Raw genomic sequence first — 25,305 nt, 5'->3', positions numbered from 1 at the left:
CAGGGGGTTGGACTAGAAGACTTCTGAGGTCTCTTCCAGCTCAATTCTGATTTGGCCTGGAGAAGGGGCCCATCTCAGCCCTCCACCCCACCTCACCCCACTCCTCCTACCCCGCCCTGACCTGGCATATGCACCATACGACAGTTGCAATTCTCTGCCAGGTACCGTGTCTCACAGTCGATCCGGCAGGCGGCGGCACTATAGCTGGGGAAGAACGTCGACTCGGCGGGGTTGGCCTGGCAGTCCCCCCAGGGGGCCGGCAGGTAGAAGAGCTGTGGGAAAAGGCAGGGCAAGAGGTCAGCCCGGGGTCCCCAGTTCTGGTCCCCAGATTCTGGGGACAGAGAGGAGAGGAAGGGGATGCACTCCCACCACCCTTGTGTCCCTCCATGGCCTACCCTCTGCTCCTGGCAGGCCACAAAAGTCTGGAAGCCGGGGGCTACTCCGAAGCCCAGCTGGTCGATGGCAGGCGGCTCACTCTGGCTGTGGATTTGCACCTTTACACCAGCTTCGTAGGAGGTCTCATCTGCAAGGCACCGAGAGAGAACAGCATCTCACTTTTAACTTTGACCAAATAAGCCAACTTTATATTCCTTCCTTTTGACTCTGCACAATTTTGATCTTTCCTGTCTTCAAAGAACACCCTAAAACCTGATTTCGGTTCCTTTTTCTTCCTCGTCCCTTCTCGCAACCTGTTCCAATGCTTTCGCAAGCATCCTTCCTAAAACCAATATAGCAGGGGTGTCAAACTCATTTCCACTGAGGCCGCATCAGGGCTATGGTTGACCTTGGTGGCCCGGGCCGATTGGGAGGGCACCAGCTTGATGTCCCACCCCAAACTGCTGGCACATTTCCTCTTTGCTGTCTGCTGATTTCTTTTGTGCGTCCAACCAGTGTAGCATCTTTAAACATCTATTTTCATAGTGGATTGCAATTTTAGTGAATCAAACTTGTTCTGCCTGTGGGATTTGCACCTTCACGCCGGCTTCGTAGGGGGCATCATCTGCCACAAGGCATGGAGAGGGGATGGGTCTCTCCTTGGTCAAGAGGGAAACCCCTCCCCATTGCCAGAGGAGCTCCTGGACCCTGCTTGGAGAAGGCTCCTGTCCTGGGTACCATTTGGCCCCGGCTGCGAATGCTCTTCTTCCCTCGTGGGCCAGGGAGGGGGCTGCTGACCTACCGTCTCCCCCTGGAGATCCCCGCCACTGCCTGCCTGCTGTGTATTGTGTGATGAAGACCCCCCCACACGGAGAGGAGCCCTGCCCCCCCCGACGAAACTTTCCCCCTTCTCAATGGGCAAACAGGAGCCTCCAGGCTGCTGTTCTTGGAGGGGGGCCCTGGGCCCTGTAGGGGCACGAGGGTCTCAGGAGGGAGGGAGCACTGACCGGTGTCCCCCCAGATGGGCAGATACTCGTCCTGTTGGATGTTCAGCATCAGTTCCAAGCCATTGCCCGTCCCGCCTTTCACTGTGGTGAGCAGCTGGTAGCCGGTGGCACCAGAGTTGAAGGTATAGCATTTTCCCAGACGGGTGAAGCTCTGCGGAGGGGGGGACAAGGGGCAGAGAGAGAGAAAGACAGACCCATGAAGGGGGAAGCAGGGCACTGGACCCAGAGCCCCTGGCACTGCATGTGCATGTGTGTGTGTGTGTGAGAGAGAGAGAGATGGAGAGAGAGAGAAAGATGGAGGGAGAGAAAGATGGAGAGAGAGAGATGGGGAGAGATACATGGAGAGAGAGAAAGAGAGAAAGATGGAGAGAGAGAGAGAGAGAGAGAGAAAGAGATGGGGAGAGAGATGGAGAGAGATATGGAGAGAGAGAGAGAGGAAGAGAGATGAAGAAGGAGGGAGAGAAATGGAAAGAGAGAGAGTGTTGGAGAGAGCAAGAGAGTAACAAAGTAGGAGGGAGAGAGATGGATACAGAGAGAAAGATGGCGAAAGGAAGAGAGAAAGATGGAAAGAGAAAGGGATTAACAAAATAAGAGAGAGGGAGGAGAGATGGAGAGAAAGAGAGAGATGGAGAGAGAGAGAAATGGAGAGAGAGGGCTTCCAGTGACGTGTTGTGTCTTGCCCGCCCTCAGAGCAGCCGGGGCCTTCTTATCTGCTCCCGAACACGGAGGAATGTATGCCTCCCGGCCCCAGTCCTGGCTCCATGCCCAGACAAACTGCAGAAGCAGGAGCACCTCCCGGCCCCAGCCCTGACTCCATGCCCAGGCAAACGGAGCAGGTAGACCCTTCCCCCTCCTCCACAGCATGTGAGCCTGAGGAGGGTTTATTACCAACAGCTGATTGGAGTGACCCTCGCATCAGAAGATTGGATAGGCGGAGGCAACAGAAGGAAGGGAGGGGCAGGCCTTAATGAGTGCTGAGTCATGGAGCCACACCCCATGGCCTATATAAAGGATCTGCTTTCTGGCAGTCTCTGAGTCAGGCAAAGTCGAACTTATCTTGCTGAAGTCACTTACTGGTCTCCTGCCTGCTCTGAGGACTTTGCTAGGACTTTGGGCAGAGCTGCAGAGGCAAGCCTGATTCGGATTTCCCTGACCCGGCCGTCAGCGGAGGAGTGGGACACGACATGACGTCACCGCTCCTGCAGGGTGCTCTAACAGGGCGCTCCCCGTTAGAAGATCGTAAAAGTCAGTGAAACAGTATAAATCACTGTTCACTGACCTTAGCATACCCCTTGGGCAAAAGGGGGTGTGTAGAGCTGTGGGGGAGTGGTAGATCTCTCCAGGGGGTTTGCTCTTAAGAGCGAATTTTTCTGGATTTGAGATCCCACCGAACCTCATTGTACTCCGACTTGAAACGCGCTCCTGTTTTTTCAGGAAAAGGGAGTAGGAGTCACTTCTGCTCAAAAGGACTTGTCAAATTGATTGATTTTCTAAGCAGACGGGGATTTCACAAGCATTTGATCTTTAAAGTAGAAACAACACGCAAGTATACTGACTTCCTTTGACTCTGCACAATTTTGATCTTTCCTGTCTTCAAAGAACACCCTAAAACCTGATTTCGGTTCCTTTTTCTTCCTCGTCCCTTCTCGCAACCTGTTCCAATGCTTTCGCAAGCATCCTTCCTAAAACCAATATAGCAGGGGTGTCAAACTCATTTCCACTGAGGCCGCATCAGGGCTATGGTTGACCTTGGTGGCCCGGGCCGATTGGGAGGGCACCAGCTTGATGTCCCACCCCAAACTGCTGGCACATTTCCTCTTTGCTGTCTGCTGATTTCTTTTGTGCGTCCAACCAGTGTAGCATCTTTAAACATCTATTTTCATAGTGGATTGCAATTTTAGTGAATCAAACTTGTTCTGCCTGTGGGATTTGCACCTTCACGCCGGCTTCGTAGGGGGCATCATCTGCCACAAGGCATGGAGAGGGGATGGGTCTCTCCTTGGTCAAGAGGGAAACCCCTCCCCATTGCCAGAGGAGCTCCTGGACCCTGCTTGGAGAAGGCTCCTGTCCTGGGTACCATTTGGCCCCGGCTGCGAATGCTCTTCTTCCCTCGTGGGCCAGGGAGGGGGCTGCTGACCTACCGTCTCCCCCTGGAGATCCCCGCCACTGCCTGCCTGCTGTGTATTGTGTGATGAAGACCCCCCCACAGGGAGAGCAGCCCTGCCCCCCCCGATGAAACTTTCCCCCTTCTCAATGGGCAAACAGGAGCCTCCAGGCTGCTGTTCTTGGAGGGGGGCCCTGGGCCCTGTAGGGGCACGAGGGTCTCAGGAGGGAGGGAGCACTGACCGGTGTCCCCCCAGATGGGCAGATACTCGTCCTGTTGGATGTTCAGCATCAGTTCCAAGCCATTGCCCGTCCCGCCTTTCACTGTGGTGAGCAGCTGGTAGCCGGTGGCACCAGAGTTGAAGGTATAGCATTTTCCCAGACGGGTGAAGCTCTGCGGAGGGGGGGACAAGGGGCAGAGAGAGAGAAAGACAGACCCATGAAGGGGGAAGCAGGGCACTGGACCCAGAGCCCCTGGCACTGCATGTGCATGTGTGTGTGTGTGTGAGAGAGATGGAGAGAGAGAGAAAGATGGAGGGAGAGAAAGATGGAGAGAGAGAGATGGGGAGAGATACATGGAGAGAGAGAAAGAGAGAAAGATGGAGAGAGAGAGAGAGAGAGAGAAAGAGATGGGGAGAGAGATGGAGAGATATGGAGAGAGAGAGAGAGAAGAGAGATGAAGAAGGAGGAGAGAAAGAGAGAGAGAGAGAGATGGAGAGAGAAAGAGAGAAAGAGAGAGAGAGGAGAGAGATGGATACAGAGAAAGATGGCGAAAGGAAGAGAGAAAGATGGAAGAGAAAGGATTAACAAAATAAGAGAGAGGAGAGATGGAGAAAGAGAGATGGAGAGAGAGAGAAATGGAGAGAGGCTTCCAGTGACGTGTTGTGTCTTGCCGCCCTCAGAGCAGCCGGGCCTTCTTATCTGCTCCGAACACGGAGGAATGTATGCCTCCGGCCCCAGTCCTGGCTCCATGCCCAGACAAACTGCAGAAGCAGGAGCACCTCCTGCCCCAGCCCTGACTCCATGCCCAGGCAAACGGAGCAGGTAGACCCTTCCCCTCCTCCACAGCATGTGAGCCTGAGGAGGGTTTATTACCAACAGCTGATTGGAGTGACCTCGATCAGAAGATTGGATAGGCGGAGGCAACAGAAGGAAGGAGGGCAGGCCTTAATGAGTGCTGAGTCATGGAGCCACACCCCATGGCCTATATAAAGGATCTGCTTTCTGGCAGTCTCTGAGTCAGGCAAAGTCGAACTTATCTTGCTGAAGTCACTTACTGGTCTCCTGCCTGCTCTGAGGACTTTGCTAGGACTTTGGGCAGAGCTGCAGAGGCAAGCCTGATTCGGATTTCCCTGACCCGGCCGTCAGCGGAGGAGTGGGACACGACATGACGTCACCGCTCCTGCAGGGTGCTCTAACAGGGCGCTCCCCGTTAGAAGATCGTAAAAGTCAGTGAAACAGTATAAATCACTGTTCACTGACCTTAGCATACCCCTTGGGCAAAAGGGGGTGTGTAGAGCTGTGGGGGAGTGGTAGATCTCTCCAGGGGGTTTGCTCTTAAGAGCGAATTTTTCTGGATTTGAGATCCCACCGAACCTCATTGTACTCCGACTTGAAACGCGCTCCTGTTTTTTCAGGAAAAGGGAGTAGGAGTCACTTCTGCTCAAAAGGACTTGTCAAATTGATTGATTTTCTAAGCAGACGGGGATTTCACAAGCATTTGATCTTTAAAGTAGAAACAACACGCAAGTATACTGACTTCCCCTTTTGAAATTTGAAACTTTTCTTTGTCTCTGCTTAATTGACTTTTAAAATGGCATCTGAAAGTGAAAGTGAATCCTTTAGTACAACAAAGTAGCGTTATTTGTGGATTGTTATAAACGGAGCTCTCCTATACTGAAAGGAGTAAAGGAAAGTTTTTAAGTTTAAATTCTTGATTCTTTTGAAGACAGAATGACGGCTAAACCTTTAAAGCCCTCTGGAAGAAGGGGATCTGAAGCAAATCTTGAGGATATACTTAAAGAACAATTAAAACTTTCTGAAGAGAGGCAAAAAGAGATGACGGAAAAATTTAATGCAAAAATAAGAGAAGATATTATGCTGGCTTTTTAAGGTTTGAGTAAAAAAGTTGAGGGATTGGAAGAAGAGATGCAACAGATCTCGCAGTCAAATAAGCACTTAGAAGACAAAATGCAAGGTGTTCAGAAAAAAGTGGATGAAAATGAAGATCAGGTTGTGATATTGCAGTGCAAACTTATGGAAGGAGCTCTTAGAATCCGCGGTCTGCAGGAACAGAGAGGAGAGGACCTAAGAAAAATCATATCAGAAGCATTGGCTGAATTTATTGAAGTGGAACCCCAAGAGGTAACTTGTCAAATTGATAAAATATATAGAGTTAATTCTTGGATCGCAAGACAGAGAAGGCTTCCTCGGGACATTGTGGTTTATTTTGTGAAAAGAACTATGAGAAATCAGATTTTGCAAGCTGCATATCAGACAACTTTGAAAATTGGAGAACAGGAGCTGAAGGTCCTGAAAGAGATTCCTTCCAAGATGTTAAGAGATAGGAAGGAATTTGTTTTTTTTTACACAAGAACTTAAAAAACACCAGATTCAATTTAGATGAGAGGTGCCAGTTGGTCTGACAGTATTTTATCAAGGAAGGAGATATAGAATTGACACTGTGCGAAAGGCAAAGGACTTTCTCTCTACAGTTTTGAAAGTTGAAATAGAAGTGATAGAAAAACTTCAAGAGATCCAAGAAGGCGTGGTGATCCAAGAGGCCTCATTGCTGCCAGCATCAGAGGAGCCAAAAGAGCAAAGGGTGACAAGAGGAGCTCTTAAGTGTAAAGAAGAGCAACAGCTTCAAAGTAAAAGTCAGAACCCCAGTATGGAAGCTGTGGGAGGAGCTAGATAGAAGATACCAGAGGAGAAGCTTCTGTTGTCTGCTTCAAAGCTTCAGGAGGCCAGTAATGGCAAATAGAATTTTGTCATGGAATGTTAATGGGTTGAATTCAGCTCAGAAAAGAAGGAAAATATTTCACTACTTGAAACAATTTAAAAATGATGTGATTTGCCTGCAAGAGACACATATCAAATTATCAGACCAAAAATACTTAATAAAATTAGGTAAACATTTTGTTACATCAGCTTTGGATAAGAAGCAAAATGGAATCGTTGTATATATCAGGAAGGATATACCAGCTAAGTTAATTGAGGCAGATATTCAAGGAAGATTTATTGCTATTGAACTGGTGATAGATGCAAAAAAGACTTTACTGATAGGTATTTATGCACCTAATCAGCAACAAGAAAAGTTTTATAAAATGTTACACGAGAGGTTGACCCTCTGGGATTACAGTTCATTTATTTTGTTAGGAGACTGGAATGGAGTAATTGATACAAGAAATGATAAGAGAACCTCTTCTAAGAAGATACCTATACATGCAAAACTACCAAAATCCTTCTTTGAAATGATGGAAGATTTTGAGTTTGGAGATATATGGAGGTTACGGAGTCCAGATGAGACAGATTTTACTTTTTTTGCCGATAGGCATCAATCTTTTTCACGTATTGACTTTATTTTAATTTCTAATGACTTGCTTTCTAGGGTGAAGAAAATGAAGATATTTCCGAGGTGTTTAACTGACCATAACCAGTATGGATGGAATTATTACAAGGGAAAAAAGGTGGTAGAACATGGAGGCTAAATGAAAATTTGTTTAGATATGAGGATAATGTAAATCAATGTAAGAAACAGATGGAGGAATTTTTTGATTTTAATATGCATAAGGGGACACCGATAGGAACTGTGTGGGACGCGAGTAAGGCTTTTATTAGAGGTATATTGATATATCTGGATAATAGACAGAGAAATAATAAACAAAGGCAGCATAGGTACTTGGAAGAAGAAATTCAAAAGAAACAACAATTATTAATTCAAAATCCACAAGACCAGAAACTTAAAGAGGCTATAAGGATATTACAGAGTCAATTTAATATGTCAATGGCAGACCAGGTGGCAACGAATATACAATATGCTAAACATAATACCTTTTGTAATGCAAATAAACCTGGGAGGTGGGTGGCATATAACTTAAGGAAAAAACAGAAAGCATGTGTCATAGAAAAAATAGAATATAAAGGTAAAGGGATATATCAACAGGATAAAATTAAAAAGGCCTTCTCAGAATTTTACACTACTTTATATGCGAAAGATAAAATAGGGATATTTATGATTATTTGAAAGATTATAAGGTTAATACTTTAACATTCGAACAAAGGATGGAGTTGAATCAGCCGATAGCTACTGGAGAAATAGTGGAGGCAATTAAACAATTAAAAATGGGGAAAAACCGAGACTTCCTGTTTTGCACCGTAGGTGATGGCGGTGATCTTTACGATCACCAACCTCTGGATTATGTGGAATCGCTAGGACAGCTTAAATCTGCTGCCCAGCGGTTCGAAAAACCCTCTCTTCGGGAGAAGAAGAGATGGTGAGCTGAGGGCAGAGGTTGAATTTCCCTAAAGCCCCTGAGAAAAAAGGGGTTTGAAGGGTTAAGTTCCCTCCAGTAACCCGAAGTGCTCCAGATCCGAGGGTTTTTCTGCTTTGGCGGAACCAATCACCACGACCAAACACCGAGATTTATTTTGGACAATAAAGGATTATACCGGACAGAACGAAAGTGGGAGAACTTTATGCAAGTAGCCAAGCCAATTCCCCGTTATTTTGTAACAAGCTTGAAAACAGCAAGAAAATGGAGGCGAATTGTTAACAAGTTAACGAGTGGAAAGCGAAAGTGATACTTTTAGCGTTGCCGTCTGCTGCTGGTAAATTGCATGTTATTTGCTACTTCAACTCTTTAACTCTTTGCTGATAGAATCTAGGGAGATTTTCTTTTAAATATTGCTTTAAAAGACTGTGTTTCTCAGAGGTTAAGAAGATTTAAAGTGAATATTAAGTTGGAAATAAATAAATAATTTTATAGAAGATGGCAGCCAAACAATTAAAGTCTACTGTAACAAAGGGCTCTGGAATTTCATCAGCTGGTGCCTCTCCAGCTCATACAGCAGAGACTAGAACATTGAACTTAGAGGCGGTACAAGAGAATTTAAAAGACTTTATGCAAGAAAAATTTAAAGTAATAACTGATGAGATGTCTGAAATGAAAGAGCAGATATTAGAAATTCAAGTGGGAAATAAAGAAGTTAAGGAAGGATTTGTAACTGCAGTACAAAGTTTGGCAACAAATGTGATTTTATTAGAAGAGGAAGTTGAAGAAATTAAGCAACATAATTCAAAATTAGAAAATAAAATGGCTGAATTTCAAAGTAAAATGGAAAAAACAGATGATGAAATAGTTTTGATACAATATAGAAATATGGAATTTGCTCTAAGAATCCGTGGTTTGAAAGAGAATAAAGAAGAGAATTTAAGGGAAATTTTTTCTGAAGTATTTGCTGAGATATTAGCAGCTCGTCCAGCAGATGTGGCTTATCAAATTGATAAAATATATCGTGTGAATTCTTGGATAGCAAGGCAAAAAAAGTTGCCAAGGGATGTTGTTATTTATTTTACAAATAGAACAGTGAGAAATCAGATTTTGCAAGCCTCATATAAGGGGGAGAAGATTCAGATTGCTGGTCAAGATATTTTAATATTAAAGGAAATTCCACCAAAAATGTTAAGGGCTAGGAAGGAATTTGCCTTCCTGGTGAATGAACTTAAAAAACGTCAGATTGAATATAGATGGGATATTCCAACTGGTATAATAGTATATTATGCAGGGAAAGTACATCGTCTCAATACAGTTGGAAAAGCAAGAGAATTTTATGCTGAGGTATTAAAAGTTGGAAGTCTTCCTCCATTGGAAGCTAGAAGAAGGGAGACGGAAGTGAAGGAAAGAGAAGTGAAGCAGGTACAAGAACAGATTGTGATGGAAGAAGATTTATTACAAGTGTTGGAAATACCTACGACGGGTTCAGACTCAAAAGAACAAAGGCTGACAAGAGCTGCTGCTAAACGCAAGGAACAAGAGATGAAGGCACAACAACAACTGGCAACTACTACAACGGAAACAGTGGGAGGAGCAAGGCCTAAAGCAAAATGTGATCTCCGGCTAGTGTTCCAAAAGTTTCCTTTGGCCGATAATGGCAATTAAACTATTATCTTGGAATGTTAATGGTTTGAATTCACCGCAGAAGAGAAGGAAAGTATTTCACTATTTGAAACAATTTAAAAATGACATTACCTGTTTACAAGAAACACATATTAGATCTTTAGACCAGAAATATTTGATAAATTCAAAACTGGGAGTACATTTTGTTGCCTCCTCTTTGGGAAAAAAAATGTTTTAGTTATATATATAAAGAAGGATATATCGGCAAAATTAATTGAGGTGGATAAGCAAGGAAGATACATTGCTATCGAACTTTTGTTGGAGGGAAAGAAGACATTATTAATAGGAGTTTATGCTCCGAATCAACAGCAAGAAATTTTTTTTCAGTTTTTACATAAAAGAATAGTATTTTGGGATTATAAATCATATATATTAATGGGTGACTGGAATGGTGTGTTGGATACTCAGAAAGACAAAAAAAGTTTAAGGAAGATATCAAGCCGGGCGAAATTACCAAAGGCTTTTTTTGAAATGATGGAGGACTTGGAATTAAGAGATATTTGGAGAGAACGTAATACAGAAGAGAGGGATTTTACCTTCTTTTCTGACAGGCACCAATCATTTTCGAGGATTGATTTTATTTTGATTACTAATGATTTGTATTCTAGAGTGAAGAAGACTAAGATTTGTTCAAGAACTCTATCTGATCATAGTCCGGTTTGGATTGAATTTGATCGGGAAAAGGAGGCTAGGAGATCATGGAGGTTGAATGAGAATTTGTTTAAATATGAACAAAATGTAAATGAATGTAAAAAGCAAATGAAAGAATTTTTTATTATGAATATGAAAAAAGAAACATCTATAGAGATGATTTGGGATGCTAGCAAGGCCTATATGAGAGGAAATCTTATACAAATGAATATTAAATACAAAAATAAATTGCAGAAAAAGAAAAAGGAATTGGAAGAGGAAATTAAAAAGAAAGAACAATTATTGATAAATAGCCCAGGAAATAGTAAAATAAAAGAATCAATAAATATATTAAGAGGTCAGTTTAATATGCTGATGGCAGATCAAGTAGCAATTAATTTACAATATGTAAAACATAATACATTTAATAATGCCAATAAGCCAGGAAGATGGCTTGCCTATTTAATAAGGAAAAAACAGAAATCACGAATGATTGATAAAATAGAATATAGGTAATTACCTACAATTGAAGAATGGACACTTAAAGTATCAAATCTGGCAGAAATGGCAAAAATCTCTGCTTATTTGAAAGACTATACACAAGAAAAATATATTTTAGAATGGAAAATGTGGATTGATTATATTCAGAATAAGTATCAGATAAAAAAATATCGAATAGCATATGAGTAAATTTAGGAAATATTTTGTATTAGATATATTTCTGAAGGAGAGGGGAATTGAGAGTGTGATTAAGTGTGGAGAGACTAGAGATTATAATTTAGGAATTATTTTAGATTATGATTGTTAGTTTTGATACCCTGCATTTTATTCTGGGAAGTCGGGTGGGGCGGGGTATGGGGAAGGGAATTGGGGGTTGAGGCTAGAGATGGAGTGATGGTGAATGTACAGGGATTATTGAAGATGTATAAATAATATTAATGTAGGGTCGGGTCTGCCCAGTTACCATTTTACGACTGAGACGACACAGTAGTAGGTAGCAAAGGGGAGAAGAGGAAGGTAGAGGGGTAGAAGAGGGAGAAGGAAGGTGTAGGGTGGAGGGAGGAGAGGATGTAGATAAGAGAAGGAGAGGAAGGTTTGGATAGTAAAAGAAGGTAGAAGAGGGGAGTGTTAAAAAGGGGGGTGGTGACTGGGCAGGCCCGACGAAATGTATTTAACTGTACATTGAATGAATTGTTTGATATGATTGTAAAAATAAAACTTTTTTACTAAAAAAAAAATTTAAAAAAATGGGGAAAAACCCCGGTACAGATGGTCTTACAGCAAGTTATTATAAAAAACTACAGGATGAAATACTAGGCCCACTTAAAGAATTATTTAATCAGATTCAATTAGAAGGGGGAATACCCCGTTGTGGAAAACATCTTTTATTTCACTGATACCAAAAGAGGAGCAAGATTGCTCTAAACCCGGGAATTATAGGCCGATCTAACTTTTAAATAATGACTATAAGATTTTTGTTAAAATAATAGCGAATAGATTAATGTTAGTTTTACAACTAAGAATTCATACTGATCAATCTGGTTTTATAAAAGGGAGACAGATAAGGAATAATGTTAGACAGATTATTAATATATTGGAATATTTGGAAAAAAAGAATAGTTCAGCAGCACTTATTTTTTTGGATGTGGAGAAGGCCTTTGATCGATTGCATTGGGATTTTTTATTTAAATTAATAGAGAAAATGCAATTTGGGGATTGCTTTGTTAGAATAATTAAAGCGATTTATGGAGAGCAAACAGCTCAGATTATAATAAATGGTAGTTTGACAGAAGTTATTAAGATTGTGAAAGGAACGAGACAGGGATGTCCTTTATCGCCACTATTGTTTGTTTTAACTCTGGAACCATTATTGGATAAAATACGAGAGTTAAAGAAGAGGGAATTAAAATTAGACCATATAAGTATAAAGTTAGAGCTTTTGCAGATGATGTAGTGGTTACTTTAACAAATCCTTAATTTCAAGTATATCTTTGTTAGAAAGAATTGATGAATACGGAAAGGTATCAGGATTTAAAATAAATCAGAATAAAACAAAAATGATAATCAAAAATATGTCTAAACAACAGAAACAAAAATTAGAGGAAATAACAGGATTTGAGGTGGTAAAAAAGGTTAAATACTTAGGGGTTTATATTAGCTCATCGAACAGAAACTGTATAAGAATAATTATGAGTTGTTATGGCAAAAAGTTCACAAAGACATGAATGCTTGGAAAAAAACTGCAACTATCGTTATTGGGGAGGATAGCGGTTATCAAAATGAATGTGTTACCTAGATTTTTGTTTCTGTTCCAGATGATACCAATAATCAAGAAAGATCAAAATTTGGAGGAATGGCAGATTGGGATTAATAAATTTATATGGCAAGGTAAAAAGGCGAGGGTTAAAATGAAAATAATTCAGGACTCACGGGAAAGAGGCGGCCTAAAAATGCCTAATTTTAAATTATATTATGAAGCAGTAGCCCTTTCAGTAATAAGTGATTGGTTTAATTTAACGGAGGAAAGACTTTTCAATATAGAAGGTTATGACTTATTATATGGATGGCATGCGTATTTATTTTACGAAAAAAAGTGGATAGGGCTTTTAAGAGTCATGTGTTGAGAAGTGCTCTTTTGCGTGTCTGGAAAAAATATTCTTATAAACTAGACTATAAGATTCCTATATGGGTGAGCCCCAGACATGCAATAGAGAATATAAATATAAAACAGAAACAGGAAATGATTACTTATAAAGAACTTTTGTATGCTGAAGGAGGTAGCTTACAATTAAAATCATTACAGGTATTAAATGAAGAAGGGAGGAATTATACTTGGTTTCAATATGGGCAACTAAGCACTAGATGGAAAGAAGATCAAAAAATTGGTATAATGCAAAGGGAGGAAATTTAATAAAGCAAATTAGAATAGAATAGAATTTTATTGGCCAAGTGTGATTGGACACACAAGGAATTTGTCTTGGTGCATATGCTCTCAGTGTACATAAAAGAAAAGATACGTTCATCAAGGTACAACATTTACAACACAATTGATGATCAATATATCAATATAAATCATAAGGATTGCCAGCAACAAGTTATAGTCATACAGTCATAAGTGGAAAGAGATTGGTGATGGGAACTATGAAACGATTAATAGTAGTGCAGATTCAGTAAATAGTCTGACAGTGTTGAGGGAATTATTTGTTTAGCAGAGTGATGGCCTTCGGGAAAAAACTGTTCTTGTGTCTAGTTGTTCTGGTGTGCAGTGCTCTATAGCGTCGTTTTGAGGGTAGGAGTTGAAACAGTTTATGTCCAGGATGCGAGGGATCTGCAAATATTTTCACGTCTCTCTTCTTGATTCGTGCAGTATACAGGTCCTCAATGGAAGGCAAGTTGGTAGCAATTATTTTTTCTGCAGTTCTAATTATCCTCTGAAGTCTGTGTTTTTCTTGTTGGGTTGCAGAACCGAACCAGACAGTTATAGAGGTGCAAATGACAGACTCAATAATTCCTCTGTAGAACTGGATCAGCAGCTCCTTGGGCAGTTTGAGCTTACTGAGTTGGCGCAGAAAGAACATTCTTTGTTGTCCTTTTTAATGATGTTTTGATGTTAGCTGTCCATTTGAGATCTTCGATATGATAGAACCCAGAAATTTGAAGGTTTCTACTGTTGATACTGTGTTGTCAAGTATTGTGAGAGGTGGAAGTATGGAAGGGTTTTCCTAAAATCTACCACCATTTCTACGGTTTTGAGTGTGTTCAGTTCCAGATTGTTTTGGTTGCACCACAAGGCTAGTCGTTCGACCTCTCGTCTATATGCGGATTCGTCATTGTCTCGAATGAGACCAATCACTGTTGTGTCATCTGCGAACTTCAGTAGCTTAACAAATGGATCATTGGAGATGCAGTCATTGGTATACAGAGAGAAGAGAAGTGGGGAGAGCACACAGCCTTGGGGGGCCCCTGTGCTAATTGTACAGGTATTTGATGTGATCTTGCTTAGCTTCACCTGCTGCTTCCTGTTTTTTAGGAAGCTTGTGATCCACTTACAAGTCTGTTCCGGTACCTGTAGCTGGTTTAGCTTAGTTAGAAGAATGTCTGGAATGATGGTATTGAATGCTGAACTAAAGTCTACAAAAAGGACCCTTGCATAGGTCTTTGGAGACTCAAGATGTTGTAGGATGTAGTGCAGAGCCATATTAACAGCATCATCTGTTGATCTAAAAGAAGATGATGATGAAAGATTGTGATGGTTAAATTTGTGAAATCTTATTTCAGATCCATTTGTGGACTCTTTGTCCAAATGTTGCAATTTTCCCCAATCAAAACTCTTATTGGCTGTTTCTTCCAAAAGAATGTTGAAACTTTCATTTTTATGAAGACTCAAAGGAAACTCACTGCCTTGATCCAAAGATTCCTGATTATTGAAGAAGGTGTTAAATTAAAAAAATTAAATTAAATTAAAAAATTATTATTTAGAAAAGGGAAGCAGCATCTGTAAACAAACGAACGGTGATGAACTGGGGCATGGCACAGAGGCAACACAGGCAGCTGGCAGTTCAAACTGTCCCTTTATTGCTCCAAATTTCCCCAAACACTCCCACATTTTTGGCAAGTCCCAGAGCAAAGTGATCTCTCTCACACACACATACCTCCAGCAGCCTCTGGCTGCAAGTAATCTGTCCCAAGGCTGGAGCACAAAGGCTGCAAAGCAAGAAATCCAGCAGGGCCAGTCGAGGAGTCCAGGAAACAAAGGAGCAAGGCAGTTAATCCAGGAAGCCAGGAAGAAAGTAGGAAATCCAGGAAACTTCAAACGTCGGCAACAACACTCAACAATCCAGGAATTTAGTGTTCCCCCCTCCCAATATCTCCTTAAGTCTCAGTCCCAGGTGTGCCTTGTGGAGATGAGTGGGGTGCTCTCTTCCCAAATAGTGGGGTCAGCCTGCGCTGTTCTCACCTTCTCTCCACTCTCTGTGGTCGAGGATCAGGAGGGGGTGGTCCTTGCTCATTGCCTGAGTTCTGCCTCTCATGTTCACTGCTTAGCCTCTCTTGGTCATCCTGCCCCACTTCCTCCCTGCCTACAAGCCATCCCAATCCTGAAAGGCCCTGGCCTGACTCGCCTGACTCCCCATTTTCCTCCAAAGCCAATGAAGCCACCCCTCGATCTCTATCATCTCCAGTTCTGGCTCGTCTTCCTCTGCAGATTCAGGTCCCGACGGGGAGAGGGGGGGGGCATGACAGAAGCTTTGAGTAGAAAAATCTCCCATCTCTCAGAACTTTAAACCCCCCACAGATCACTGAATTCTAATCTCCTTGTGAGGAGCCACTGTCTGGAGCACTTGTGGGCGATCCCAATACTCTCCTTGTCCAGAGAGGAACCCCGTCTGCTTGCCGAGTCTTCATTCCACTGCAGTTGTTCACTTTGCTTCCACTCGCCATTCCTTCTCCAGATGTCCTGGCGGTTGCACAATTGTTCGCTGAGATAACACGGGGTCAGACTCTCTGGCCTCCTCATTTCTGTGGACACAGCTGGAGGTCGCCAGCAGAGTTGCTACAAAGCCTGAATTAGGGCACAGATGGATTCCCTTCTTTGCCCCCACTTAGTGTGGGGAGGGAGGGAAAGAAGGGTAGTGCACCTGGCTAGTTGTTGTTGTTAGTTGTGAAGTCGTATCTGTAATGTATCTTTAAAAGTTTTGGCGGGAAAAAAGCACGTTGCTGATTAGTTGAAGCCTCCGGCTAAACTGTATATAAAGAGAGGTTTTTCCCAGCACTGGCTGCTGGGTTCACCATATAGTAAAGAGCTGTTGTCACTATCCTGGTCTCCTGCCTCGTTATTGCCCGAATCTAACACTGGCGACGAAGGTGGGATCTCGAGGCTAAGAGCGCCAGGAAAAGAGCTGAACTCACCAGGAAGGCGAACCCAGCAAACAAGGGCGGAAAGCAGCGATGTCCGCTACACACCGCCAGCGCCATTCGACCCAGCTAAGGAAAAATGGGGTCATACATGGCTCATTTGAGTGTTTCCTCGAGTGACGAACTTCAAGGAGTTTCAGACAACAGGAAACGGCGATTTCCTGAGCCACTGCGGTCCAGAAGTTTCGACACCGCAGAATTCCTGGCGGAATACGCCGTACAGTCGGTACCGTGGCAAACTCTGCAGACTTTATTGAAAGCCCATTATGCACCAACGCCGTCCAAATATGTGCAACGGTTCGAATTCGGGGAGCGCAGACAGTAAGAGGGTGAGTCCATCAGCGCATACATGGCCGCCCTGAGGAAAGCCTCAAAACATTGCGAGTACCGAGACTTGGATGAGGCATTGCTGGAGCAACTCATCCGCGGGGTCAGGGACATCCGTTTGCGGAGGCGGCTGCTGTCTAAAAGCAACCTAACGCTGGCAAACGCCTTGTACGAAGCCAGGGCTCACGAGATGTCTACCCAAGCGGCGGAAACCCTACAAAAGCCGCTCGCACCAACGGCTGGTGCGAAATCAACCCCGGTCCACAACGAGGAGATCCAGGCTGAGTCGGACGGTGAGGAAGAGGAAGGAGTCTTCCACACCGGGAGGCCGGAGAAAGAAGACCGGGGTGACTGCGCGAGTTGCGGAGGGCAACACCAATGACAACAATGCAAATGGAAGGATGCGACTTGTCGGCGGTGCGAAAGGAAGGGGCACATCGCACAGGTCTGTCGAGCACCCCAACCTTCCCGCCAAAAATTCAAACTGACCAACCAGAGCGCGGGAACGGCGAAGCGGCCCGTGATTGGTCAATTCAAAAAAGGCGCGAAGTTGAATCAGACTGTCGTGAGAGTGGGTCACGCAGCAACCCGCCTAGAAAAAAAAATCTTTACGAAAACAAAGATTGAGGGGGTGCCGTGCCGATTGGAGGTGGACACCGGCTCAGCAATCACGATCATGTCCTGGGACACTCTCGTGAAAGCCTTACCCGCCATCGCAAAGCGCAAGCTGAAACCACAGAACTTAAAGGTACAAGACTACCAAGGGAATCGCATCCCTGTTCGAGGGGTAACGTACGTCCACGTCGAGTATGGACAATACAAGAAAACTCTGCCCATCACCATAGTCAATGGGAACCTGCCAAGCTTGTTGGGACTGGACTGGTTCCGAGCATTGGGCATGGGAGTGACGGGAATCTTCAGAAACGAAGTCAACCTCAAAGACGCACTCATGAAGGAATTTGGGGACGTTTTCAAAGACTGCCTGGGCAAGTACACGGGGACCCCTATTTCTTTTAACTTAGACCCCCAAGTTGCCCCTATCCGTCTAAAGGCTAGGAGGGTCCCGTTGCCTAAAGCCCAGGATTGACAGGAACTGGACAAACTAGTAAACCAAGGAATTCTAGTGCCAGTTGACCATGCTAAGTGGGAGACCCTATAGTCACCCCAGTCAAACCGGACGGGTCGGTCCGGTTGCGCTGACTATAAGGCAACACTTAACAAAGCGCTGCAAAGAGTGCTTACCCGTCGGTGGTACAGCACTTACTGCACTCAATGGGGCAAGGGCAGGTTTTGCCAACTAGATTTGACCCAAGCCTATCAACAACTGCCAGTAGATAGCAGCACAGCGAGCGCAGACAATTGTGACTCACAGAGGCGTTTAAGTGTACCCGGTTACAGTTTGGGGTTAGTGTGGCTCCAGGGGTATTTCAGAACCTAATGGAGCGGCTACTGCAGGGACTACCAGGGGTGGTACCATACTTTGACGATGTACTGGTATCCGCTGAGAATCTAGAGGAATTAGGGGTAAGGCTGCGAAAAGTTTTGGGCATTTTCCGGTCTGCCGGTCTCAAAGTTAAACTGAACAAATGCCAGATCGGGGTTGAATCTGTGGAATTCCTGGGCTACCGGATAGACAGGAGGATTCACCCACTGAAAGCAAGGTACGGGCCATCAGGAAGGCCCCGGTTCCTAAGAACAAAACGGAGTTGCAGGCATTCTTAGGTCTGGTCAATTTCTACGCGGTATTTTTGAAAAATAAGGCAACAGTAGCCAAGCCGCTTCATAAATTACTAGCAAAGACGGCTGCATGGTCTTGGGGAAAGGCGGAAGCTAGGGCATTCCAAGGGGTAAAGAATCTCCTATCGAGTGATAGCCTCCTTATCCAATACAATGGCACGCTGCCATTAGTGTTAAGCTGCGATGCATCTCCCTATGGGGTGGGGGCTGTGCTCAGCCACAGGTTGCCAAATGGCACAGAAGCCCCTATTGCATATTACTCCCGAACCATGTCATCAGCTGAAAGGAATTATAGCCAGCTTGATAAGGAAGCCTTGGCTATAGTCTCCGGGGTAAAGAAATTCCACGAATATGTATTTGGTCGTGATTTCGAGATCATCACCGACCATAGACCTTTGCTAGGCCTGTTGGCAGGCGACCGCCCAACACCCGTGGCACTTTCACCCAGACTGACCAGATGGACTATCTTCCTAGCGGCGTATTCCTACAAACTACTACACCGGCCAGGGAAGGACTTAGGGCATGTGGACGCCCTGAGCAGATGCCCGTTACCAGAGACTATCGAAGACCCCACTCCGGGGACACCAGTTCTGCTAATTGACTCTTTGGACTCTGGCCCAGTCACATCAAAAGAGGTGGCTCGGGCTTCGTACAAGGACATTACAATAAGGACTGTAATTGGTTGGGTACAAAGAGGTTGGCCCGCTGCGAGCGTTTTAAAGAATTTGTAAAAAAACGTGGGGAACTCTCAGCTCAAGGGGGGTGCCTGCTATGGGGGGATCGAGTGGTGATCCCAGAGAAATTGAGGGAAAAGGTATTGGAGCTCCTTCACGAAGGCCACCCAGGGATCGTGAGAATGAAGGGTCTAGCGAGAAGCTATGTGTGGTGGCCCTTAATGGACACGGAAATTGCTGAAAGGGTAGGGAAATGCCAGGCCTGCCAGGAGTCCAGACCGCTACCCCCAACGGCCCCGATTCGGGAATGGGAAAGACCCCAGGGTCCTTGGTCTAGGATCCATATCGATTTTGCCGGCCCCTTCCACGGCCAAACTTTTCTGGTAGTAGTCGACGCCTACTCCAAATGGCTGGAAATCATTCTCATGAGATCCATGACAGCCGAGGCCGTGATTTCAGTCCTACGGCACCTATTTGTAACCCACGGGTTGCCAGACACGTTAGTCTCCGATAACGGCCCGCAATTCACGGCAACCCAGTTTGAGGGGTACTTGGCAGAGGAGGGCATCCGGCATGTCCTCTCGGCGCCTTTCCACCCTGCGACGAACGGCCTTGCAGAACGTTCCGTCCGAAGCGCAAAGGAAGCATTGTCCAGAATCAAGCCAGGCGATTGGCAAACAAAAATCGATACATTCCTAGCAGTCCAACACAGAACCCCCTGTGTAACAACTGGCCGCAGCCCGGCAGAGCTATTGATGGGTCGGAAACTCAGGTGCCCACTAGACCGTTTAAACCCAAACTATACACCAGACGGTTACAAAGGGGCACACGGTAAAACAAGAGGGATGGCAATAGGCGACCTAGTGTGGGCACACAACTACAGCGAGGGCCCGACCTGGTTAGCAGGAAAAATCCTAGAGATAACAGGTCCAAAATCATATCTAGTAGAAATAGACGATGGCCGGGTATGGAAGCGCCACATAGACCAAATAAGGAAACGCATAACCGGTAAATCAGGGTCAGACGAAACAAGCCCTGACGAGCCGATGTTTGAATCCACAGCTGACTCAAACCCAGGGCAAACGCGGGACTTATCTGAGTTCCAGGAGGTCCAGCGACGCCAACCGGTTCCTTCTGAAAACAGCAGGGACGACTCTGCAAATAATCCAGGGCCGGATGGCCTGGAGGAGGAGCTGAGAGGAACAAACAGTCCCTCCGGTCAGCTCGACTCACTCCCAGAGAATGAATTGCGCAGGTCCGAAAGAGTCAGGAGACGCCCAGTCTACTTGCGTGATTACGTTGAAAAATAAGATATTAATTTTATGCAGATAATGGTAAAGTGTTTTCTGGGAGGGAAGGAGTGTAATGTATCTTTAAAAGTTTTGGCGGGAAAAAAGCACGTTGCTGATTGGTTGAAGCCTCCGGCTAAACTGTATATAAAGAGAGGTTTTTCCCAGCACTGGCTGCTGGGTTCACCATATAGTAAAGAGCTGTTGTCACTATCCTGGTCTCCTGCCTCGTTATTGCCCGAATCTAACAGTATCCGACCCATCGTGACCCCATGGACAACATTCCTCCAGGCCTTCCTGTCCTCTACCATCCTCTGGAGTCCATTTAAGCTCACGCCGACTGCTTCGGTGACTCATCCATCCACCTTGTTCTCTGCAGTCCCCTTCTTCTTTTGCCCTCAATCTTTCCCAGCATTAGGCTCTTCTCCAGGGACTCCTTCCTTCTCATTAGGTGGCCATAGCCGGCTAGTAGATTCAGGGAAAGCACCAGGTGTTTCTCATTGGTGGCCATTTTGCTGCACCTGCGTGCCATGAAGCTCAAAAATCAAGGGTCAGTAGATTGAGGAGACGCGGAAGGGCCACCCCTTCCCCCATCCTGTTCATGGGCCTGACCCCTAAATTGAGGCAGTGATGGGATATTGAACTAAGTGCCAACCCCCTCCTCCCCATCAGCCTCTCTGCTGGCCGGCTCAGATTGTGCTAACTTGGCATAAGATGAATATGGCTGATGTGGCTGACGTACTGCACGGCTGTAACCCGAGCATCCTTTGGGTGTAAAGAGAAGAAAGAGGCTGTGGTGGCTGCCCCCACCAGCCAGCCCTGATGATGCCCCTTGGCACCCCCAGAGACCCCCTTGTGCCCCTCTTCACCTGGCATCCAAAGAAAAAGGAGGCTGGATAGAGGATGGTGGATGGGAAAGAGTTTGGGGTACTGAGCTTCACTGGGGCAGCTGCCCCCTTGTTCAGGAGAGAACGCAGAGAAGGAGGAAGGGGGAATAAAAAACTTGGCTTTGCTCAGAGACTCCCATGGCCCCCTGCATGCTTGGCATTGCCCTCCTCCCCAATAAAGGAATTGGCACCTGGGAAGCACCCAAAGTTTCCTCACTACTGTGCCATTCCATCATGGGGTGGCTGGCTCTACAGTTCCCTCCCCCTTTCCACACACACACCTGAGGGTCAAGTTTGGAGCCCAGGGCCAAGGGAGTTAGCCAGCCAACCCCTCCCATCTCTGCTGCCAAGGGGAGAAGACTTTCCACATTAGGAATTCTCCCTTTTTCTGCCATGGGGACCGAGAGGGACCCCAGGCTCTCTCAGACTTTTTTCATGGACTTTTGGTCCTGGCAGCATGCCAGGGGCTGACTCCCCATGGGTGAAGAGGGGCACAGCATCTCCAGTTGCCTGGCACTGAGACTAAAACAAGAGGGGTGTGTGTGTGCGGCACTGCAGCCAAGGGGTGGTCCCAGAGCAGAAGCAAGGGGCACTCACTGTGCTGAAGTTCCTGGTGCCACAGGGCCGGTTCCCAAAGCGGCATTCCAGCAGCATGTCCTCCAAACCATGGCTGGTCCGGTCCACAAATTCACGCAGGTTGAAACTCCTGCTGGGGAAGGCTCGGGCAGCCTCTGAGTCAGGCCAGCCCAAGGCTCGGCCGTATGCTGGGTAGTCAGACAGCTCCATGCCCAGCAGCCCCCGACCCACCCAGTGCAAATTGTTGGGGGTCAACTGGGACCGCCAGATACAGTTGACATTGCAGAAGGAGACGGCTGGGAATGTCAGCTGCCGGCCCTCTCCTTCATCCAGCACATGTGGATAATGTGGTTGTATCCCGCGTAATACTGAATCCGGTCAGCCACCTGGTATAGGACGATTCCCAGGGCAGCCAGGACTACCGCTCCCCAGGCTGCGTGGTGTGGCATGAGCGGCCCTGCCAAGAAGACATGGCCAATGCCATGCAAGGTACACCTGCTGGCAAAAGCCATGATGTTGGGGGCTGCCTCACCCTCCTGAGCCTCCATCGCCTTCGACTCAGTTTGCTTTGTGCTGCTGGGATGCCGTCACTCCTCTCTGCTCTGTCCAGAGGATCGTGTGTCAAACCTGGAGTCAGGCAACACCAGTCCTGGTGGAGGGAGGGGCCTGACTCATGACCACCTCCTTGTCAGGTGGGAGCAACTAGGGAGGGAAGCGGCAATGTGCACCAAAGGATGCCAGTAGAGTCCCTGGCTGGGAAGCTGGTCCGCCCTCAAAGCCTGTATCTGTCTGGAGTAGTTGCGAGCACTGTACAGTTGAACTCAAGGGAGTGGGGTACGATGAAGTCCATGAGAGATCTCTGCTCCCCTTTTCTGACTGAGCAGGCATCCCTTTGCCTCATGAAGGCTGGCAAGAGGGGTTCTGCTAGCACAGGAGCACCCCTTGCTCCCCGGTTCTCCCTGCATCCATCTCATTTGGGCTGCTCATCGGAGCAAGCAGACGGGGCCATGCATGGACCCTGACAAGGAAGACATTATAGGATGGTTGGGGGAGAGTTACAGAGACCTTCATCATGGGCACTGCCCACTGCAGCCAGGCACCCAAGATTATATCGAGCGTGGTGTACTGGCTGTACTGGTGCGTAACACCGAACCAGTGTTATCCACCTGGGGCAGAAAGATCCCTGGCGTAGCCAGTACTGATGTGTCCTTCTCCCATGCCCAAATGCCCCCTGAAGCACCCAGGGCATCGAGCAGAACCCCTTCCCACCAGCGCCCAAAAGAAGCTAACCAGAGTCCACGTAACCTCCATGCAAAGCCAGGAGCGCAATAGAATAGAATTTTATTGGCCAAGTGTGATTGGACACACAAGGAATTTGTCTTGGTGCATATGCTCTCAGTGTACATAAAAGAAAAGATACGTTCATCAAGGTACAACATTTACAACACAATTGATGGTCAATATATCAATATAAATCATAAGGATTGCCAGCAACAAGTTATAGTCATACAGTCATAAGTGGAAAGAGATTGGTGGTGGGAACTATTTTTCTGCAGTTCTAATTATCATCTGAAGTCTGTGTTTTTCTTGCTGGGTTGCAGAACCGAACCAGACAGTTATAGAGGTGCAAATGACAGACTCAATAATTCCTCTGTAGAATTGGATCAGCAGCTCCTTGGGCAGTTTGAGCTTACTGAGTTGGCGCAGAAAGAACATTCTTTGTTGTCCTTTTTTAATGATGTTTTTGATGTTAGCTGTCCATTTTAGATCTTGCGATATGATAGAACCTAGAAATTTGAAGGTTTCTACTGTTGATACTGTGTTGTCAAGTATTGTGAGAGGTGGAAGTATGGAAGGGTTTCTCCTAAAGTCTACCACCATTTCTACGGTTTTGAGTGTGTTCAGTTCCAGATTGTTTTGGTTGCACCACAAGGCTAGTCGTTCAACCTCTCGTCTATATGCGGATTCGTCATTGTCTTGAATGAGACCAATCACTGTTGTGTCATCTGCGAACTTCAGTAGCTTAACAGATGGATCATTGGAGATGCAGTCATTGGTATACAGAGAGAAGAGAAGTGGGGAGAGCACACAGCCTTGGGGGGCCCCTGTGCTAATTGTACAGGTATTTGATGTGATCTTGCTTAGCTTAACCTGCTGCTTCCTGTTTGTTAGGAAGCTTGTGATCCACTTACAAGTCTGTTCCGGTACCTGTAGCTGGTTTAGCTTAGTTAGAAGAATGTCTGGAATGATGGTATTGAATGCTGAACTAAAGTCTACAAAAAGGACCCTTGCATAGGTCTTTGGAGACTCAAGATGTTGTAGGATGTAGTGCAGAGCCATATTAACAGCATCATCTGTTGATCTATTTGCTCGGTATGCAAATTGCAAGGGGTCTAACAGCGGATCTGTGATGGTTTTCAGGTAGGAAAGCATTAGCCTTTCAAAGGTTTTCATGACTACAGATGTTAAAGCAACTGGTCTGTAGTCATTCAGTTCCTTGATGGTGGGCTTCTTCGGCACTGGGATGATGGTAGAGCGTTTGAAGCAAGAAGGAACATAACACATCTCTAGTGATTTATTGAAAATATGGGTGAAGATGGGGGCCAATTGGTCAGCACAGACTTTTAAGCAAGAAGGAGTTATCTTGTCTGGGCCTGCAGCTTTTCCTGGCTTTTGTCTGTGAAATAGGTCCTGCACTTCCTTTTCTCTGATCACTAGGGGTTGTGAACCCAATGAAATGGGGTCAGTTGTAGGAGGCTTGGCTGTTGTTGGTATGTCTGAGATGGGGGTTGTGAAGATAGGTGATTGTAGTTTCCTTTCAAACCTGCAGTAAAACTCATTCAGGTCATCTGTCAGTTGTTGATTACCTTCAGCCTGGGAAGGAGGTTTGCCATAGCCGGTGATATTTTTAAGAGTTTTCCACATGTTTGCTGGTTCATTTGCTGAAAACTGATTCTTTAGCTTTTCAGAGTAGCTTCTTTTTGCTGCTCTGATCTCCCTTGTTAGTGCATTTCTGGCCTGATTGTACAGCATTTTATCACCTTTTCTGTAGGCTTCCTCTTTGGAATGTCGTAGCTGCTTAAGTTTAGGTGTAAACCAAGGTTTGTTGTTATTGTGTATTCGCAAGTTCCTTGTAGGTACACATAGGTCTTCACAGAAGCTGACTGTTGTGACCCAGGTTCCTGGACCCGGACTCCTGGACTCGGATGATTCAGAAAGTGAGGGAGAAGACCTGGCAAACCCTGCTTCTCTTGAGCCCTCTCCCTCCCTGGCACCCACTCAAAGGGAGGAGGAGGGGCCGGCAAGGCCTGATTCTCTGGAGCCTTCTTCTGATTTGGCAACGCCCCAAGAACAGTTTTGGAGTGATGCAAGACTGCGCAGACGTGACTGGCGCGCGCAGCAGAAGCAGCGTTGGGATAAGGCCAAGTAATAATTGTCATGCAGTGACATCTGCAGAGACTATAAATAGGAGGCGGGACTTCCTGGTTTTTTGTCTTGGACAAAGCAAGGAATTTGCGCGGGCAAACTGTATCAATGGAGGGAAGAATATATTCGTGAGTAATTCTGGCCTTATCTATAATTTCCTCGTTATCTCCAGAAACTTGGCA

General features: G+C 45.7%; 1 protein-coding gene across 1 annotated transcript in view; it reads right to left on the bottom strand.

Moving 5' to 3' along the window:
- Positions 1–25,305, bottom strand: part of ASIC3 (acid sensing ion channel subunit 3) — a 41,537-nt gene that overhangs the window by 5,782 nt on the left and 10,450 nt on the right. The window contains exons 2-4 of the mRNA XM_058179417.1: positions 3,729–3,879; positions 396–523; positions 122–272 (exon numbers count right to left, since the gene is read on the bottom strand). Coding sequence (XP_058035400.1) covers positions 122–272; positions 396–523; positions 3,729–3,879 — 430 coding nt within the window. The remainder of the gene's footprint in view (positions 1–121; positions 273–395; positions 524–3,728; positions 3,880–25,305) is intronic.

The sequence above is a fragment of the Ahaetulla prasina genome, chromosome 4 (assembly GCF_028640845.1).
Source record: "Ahaetulla prasina isolate Xishuangbanna chromosome 4, ASM2864084v1, whole genome shotgun sequence".
Classification (NCBI taxonomy): Eukaryota; Metazoa; Chordata; class Lepidosauria; order Squamata; family Colubridae; genus Ahaetulla; species Ahaetulla prasina.
Note: the sequence above shows the minus strand (reverse complement) of the source record. Positions and strands in the feature narration are given on the sequence as shown.